The following is a 4748-nucleotide window of genomic DNA, read 5'->3' as shown; positions in this document are numbered from 1 at the left end:
CAGTTTCTAGCTCCAGTAAATAAAAAAGCTTGCAGGCGCAGGCAGCCGTCCTGATGGAAGACTTTTCCAGACAAAGATCCCATTTTGCGGCGCATTGCAACCTTCCCTTATCGCGTCGCGAGGGGTAGTCAGATTGTACTAAATTATGTCCAAGCGAGCCGCTCCCCCCCACCACCACCACCTCCACCCCTACCCCTCCTCTCCGGATCCGTGGATTAAGAGATTAAAGTGGACCACTGGGCAATGCATCCCCTTTCCCCCCCTCATATTACCCGCATGATAATTGCCCAAACTGATTTGCACTTCCACAAAAGCCTTGCACAGGGGGCCTCTTTGTAGCTGCAGCGAAGCAGACTCTGCAGCCGCTCCCCGAAAAATAAAACCAGCGCGCTGAGTCCGAGGACGCGCCCGCCGCTGCGTCCTGCGTGCCCACGGTGCACTGCGCCAAATTACTGCGCATTTTTCCTCTCCACCTCCCCAACCCTCCCCGTCAGAGGCCTCACCTGCGGCTGCGCGGCGCAATTAAAAGTCCTCCAATGCTACTGCGCGCAACATACTGATAAAACTTTATTGACAAAATATTGACAATTACATACTTCTTGGAAGTATACTTTGTGTTAAAATTGTAGCAAACTTAACACAAACACAAAAATTATTTACATTCTGTAAAAGGGGGGGTTGAACAGAAACAGGAACTTTCTTTTTTTTTAGCATTTCTGTACATGGAATACGTTCAGTGCCTGAAGTGAGTTTGTTTTTTCCCTCTTTCTCTGTTTTTTTTTTTTCAGTTTTTCTTTTTGTGTTTTAGTCCTTCACCGAGTCCTGACAGGAGGCTGCAGAGCGACGCGGTTATTGGTAAAGCTTTGGGTTGAAGGAACCTCCTGATATCTTTCCCTCTCTCACTGCTGCGCTCCGATTCAGCTTTTTTTTTTTTTTTTTTAGAAAATAAGGTAAAAATTTCAAATCATCAAATAAAAAAAAACGATTTTTTTGTTTTCTTCTGTTTGAAATAAAAATCAAAACACCGCTACTTGATATGTTTTCACAATCACTTTTACACGAGAATCATTAAGGAAAGACTGCACACTTGGTAGAAAGGAAGAAGCACGACATCTCTGTTGGAAAATAGAGTTAAAAACAAAAAAAAAGAAATTTAAATTTCCTTTTTTTTCCCGTCTTTAGCCAAATTAAAAGTTCTACGAGGGGGGGAATATTAAACCATGCATTTCAAGTTTAAAAAAAAAAAGCAGTTTGGTGTTTTGGTTTCTTGAGTGTGGAAAAAAAAATCTTCTGACGTGCAAACGTCCAATAAGAATTGGAGAAAAAATGACCAATAGGTGGAGGTTTGTAGTGGTGGAGCGGGGACGGGTTCAGGTAGACGGACTGAGACGCTTTTTCTCGGCCCGTTTGGGCCGACAGAGCCGCTCCGTGCAGCAGGACCAGCCTCAGCCTCGGTTTCTCTCTCTCTCTCCATCTGACCCCCCCACAGTCTCTGCCCCGCGTACGGTATCCGTATCCTCCTTCATTCAGAAAACTCTGAGAAAGCCAGTCCCGTTTTTTGGATCACTTGTTTTGTCGTTAATCGTCCGAAGTGACATCAATTTCCTCCGGGCTCGCCTGTTTGGTCGCCAGTCTCCAGCGGTTTATGTGATGCGAGCCCTTCTTCTTCTGCTGCGACTCCGAGCCTTCCTCCTCCAACTTCTGCCGCTTGAACTTCGTCCTCCGGTTCTGGAACCACACTTTTACCTGAGGAGGAGACGGAACAAAAGACGGGGGGGGACAGAAAACAAGCCGGATCAGTAACAGGAGATAAACGCGCGGCTGGTCCGTGCGTAAAAACAAAACAAGAAAAAAAAAAAAGACGCACAAAGAAGGAAAAGGGACTCAGATTTCAAGGAAAGCTTAAATTACCAAATTAGGACAAAGAGTAAAACGGAAATAAAATAAAAAATTAAACATCTACATAATGACGCTGTTTCTAAGGCTTAATATTAAAAACAAACCTGCTATCCACGTGGGCCTATAATCTCTGGTGTTCACACACTCCTCTAAATGGATTTGCCAATAATCAATACCGACATCTAAATCAACGACTCGTCCGCCGCTTTGCTTTGTCGCTCCTAAATGGCCGCCGAGGTGCGTTTAATAAACCTTCAGAGAGCTAATTGAAGGGGGTGACGGTTCATCTCTCCCCTCGGCTCCAGCGGACAAAAGACGGCGGCCTGGTGGGCTCAAACAGCGGCTTAAACGTGGCAGCGCCTCGCTCTTTGTGTCCACTATCCAATAAAATGGTTAACTGGTTAATTTGCCCTCCATTTTGAAAGGCAACATTCTCTCCTCTATCCCCCCCTCCATCTCCCCAAAACAAAGTAATCCAAACCCTTCTGAAATGAGGTTAGGGCCTATACAATGACCGGCAGAAAGCACCCCCCCCCCCCTACCACCACAACTACCACCTCTGTCTTCAGTTGACAACACGCATTTATGGACCCCGGTTTTGCAGAAACAATTTGCAGGCTGGTTGTTTGGAATTATTGTTTTTGCAAATGTCAACAGCCATCTTTGGATCCGTGCGTAATTATGGAGCCTTGGTTAAAAAAAACTAAAACTAAAAACACCATGACGCACGGTGCCACGCTGGAGAAAATAAATCTAAATATGACATATGATCTTCATCACTAATCTGGTGAGACACGAATTAATAAAGGTGACAAAAGGCTGCAGGTTTGGAACAATTATTGCGTAACACAACAACAAAACGAATAAAAAACACACACAAGCGTTAGAATAAAAGCAGAAGGAGGCGCGTCTTTTGTCGTCCAGAAATAAAATCAGATAAAATAAAATAAAATAAAATAAAAGGCAGCTCGTCGCGGAGCTAAATCCAAGCCAAGCGTTTTCTTACCTGAGTTTCTGTGAGGCTAAGGCTGTGGGCGAGCTGCTTCCTCTCCGCTCCCACCACATAATGGTTTTTCTCGAACGCGTGTTCGAGCCGCAGGAGCTGCGAGGGCGAGAACGCTGTCCGGATTCTTTTGGGCTTTCTGGCCAGCGCGTTGTGCAAAAGGAAGCTCTCTGGACTCGTTTCGTTGCCTGAAAACGAGCAGAAAACCAGGAGCCTGAGTGACTTTTCAAAAAAATAAAGAAATCCACATTTAATACAGGAACAATAAAGGTTCAGCTGCACGGGAGCGACGCAGGGGTCTATTATTTGGAGATGACGGTGAACAGTGGAGCGCTGGTCTAAAACGCGTGTTTAAAAATGTTAAATGCAGCTTTGCGGAGGGCAAAAGGAGACAAAGCGAAACTACAATAGCCTTAATTGTATTAGCTACGAGAAATAAAAATCTAAATTATCTGCTGCTATTTTTTTTTTTACAGGTACAAGATGTCACTCTAATGGGATTAAACCGCGCTGTTAAATTGGTCGAGATAATCAAATGAGTACATGTGTGACAAACCGAAAGTGATCAAGAAATATAAACAAATCGTTCAAAACAGCAGGGAGAAAAAAAGAAAAACACAACAAAAGCGTTTTTACTCTTGCCACAAAATTATGGACAGAAAATTAAAAGTATAGCATAAAAATACACATTATTATTTATCAATTATAAATTAATTTAATGGCACAACTGTTAAATATATATATATATATATATATATATATATATATATATATATATATATATATATATATATATATATATATATATATATGATATGTAAAACTAGGATATATGTAAAACTAGGATTTATCTTTTACCCTTTGCGTAAATAGTCCAGCTACAGCTGTTTGGTTATTTGGTATTTGGCCCCATAGTTTTCCTACACCCTCCTTTCGTTCAGAGCAAAACAAGCCTTTAAAGTTCCTAAATATTGGATTTTTTTTTTAGATAATTGTATATGAATTTAGCTCCCAAAGATTTTATTTTCACATTTATTCTGCACATACGTCTGACACCAAACGAGCCCCCAACGCGGCCGCTCGGCGCGCGTCATGCGTAAAGCTGACAGCCAGATGGAGGACTTACCCTGAAACCTGTGGCCCAGGTACCTATATCTGTGTAATAACCAGGGGTAGAAGGTGGACGGGTCCCTTTGCTGGCTGGCGAACAGCGGGTGCGGACTGTGGGAGGAGGAGAGCGGGTGAGCGGCCAGCGCGTGCGGCGGGGCCACCGGGTGCACCGAGACGGCGGAGTTCGGCGGGTGAGAGACCGCCTCTGCAAACACCAAGTCCGGGTTCGAGTAGACGCCCCTGCCGCCGGAGTGGAAGCCGTTCAGGAACGGGTTCATCTGGCCGGAGTTTGCATAGCTGAGAGCCGCCGGCCTGATAGGCTCCTCGGAGCGGGACACCGGTACGGGGTTATCCTTCGCCACTAGCGACTCTATCGTAAAACACCTCTTGGGTGCGGGTTGAAACATGGTCTGATAGTCCAGATTCCCCAGTTTAGGTCGAAGTTGTCGAAGGCGCCGCCGCTTAAAAATAATCCTCCACACCCAAAAGGAAAAAAAAAGGGGGGGAAAGTTTTCTTCGCTGGGAAATAAGTTGGGAAGCTTTTGCAGGGGAAAAAATAAAAAGCGCTCAGCTACTCCCAGACTAATCCATGGATGCGCTGCGCTTTTTTCCCCTCTTGCTTTCTTTCTTTCTCCTCGGCCGGGTTGGTGCAGGCAGATTTGTTAGTTCATGAGCCTAATTAGCGCTGCAGTCCCATAAACAGCTTCCTCTGCAGGCTGTAATGGCATGGTGATTG

General features: G+C 44.7%; 1 protein-coding gene across 1 annotated transcript; it reads right to left on the bottom strand.

Moving 5' to 3' along the window:
* Positions 1-543: 543 nt before the first annotated feature.
* Positions 544-4748, bottom strand: emx2 (empty spiracles homeobox 2). The gene is made up of 3 exons (XM_012853047.3): positions 4029-4748; positions 2906-3090; positions 544-1746 (listed from the first exon to the last, which is right to left on the bottom strand). Exons 1-3 carry the CDS (start codon positions 4417-4419, stop codon positions 1579-1581), a joined length of 744 nt encoding a protein of 247 aa, XP_012708501.1. The 5' UTR covers positions 4420-4748; the 3' UTR covers positions 544-1578.

Source organism: Fundulus heteroclitus, chromosome 22 (assembly GCF_011125445.2).
Source record: "Fundulus heteroclitus isolate FHET01 chromosome 22, MU-UCD_Fhet_4.1, whole genome shotgun sequence".
In the NCBI taxonomy this organism is placed as follows: domain Eukaryota; kingdom Metazoa; phylum Chordata; class Actinopteri; order Cyprinodontiformes; family Fundulidae; genus Fundulus; species Fundulus heteroclitus.
This window is presented reverse-complemented; position numbering and strand designations above follow the sequence as displayed.

Bases quoted from the DNA above. Each gene is read 5' to 3' on its own strand.
- emx2 (XM_012853047.3), bottom strand. From the start codon at position 4,419: ATGTTTCAACCCGCACCCAAGAGGTGTTTTACGATAGAGTCGCTAGTG. The intron at 3,091-4,028 runs GTAAGTCCTCCA...GCTCGTTTTCAG, and splicing joins CCTGGGCCACAGGTTTCAGG to GCAACGAAACGAGTCCAGAG. The intron at 1,747-2,905 runs GTAAGAAAACGC...TCTCCTCCTCAG, and splicing joins TTAGCCTCACAGAAACTCAG to GTAAAAGTGTGGTTCCAGAA.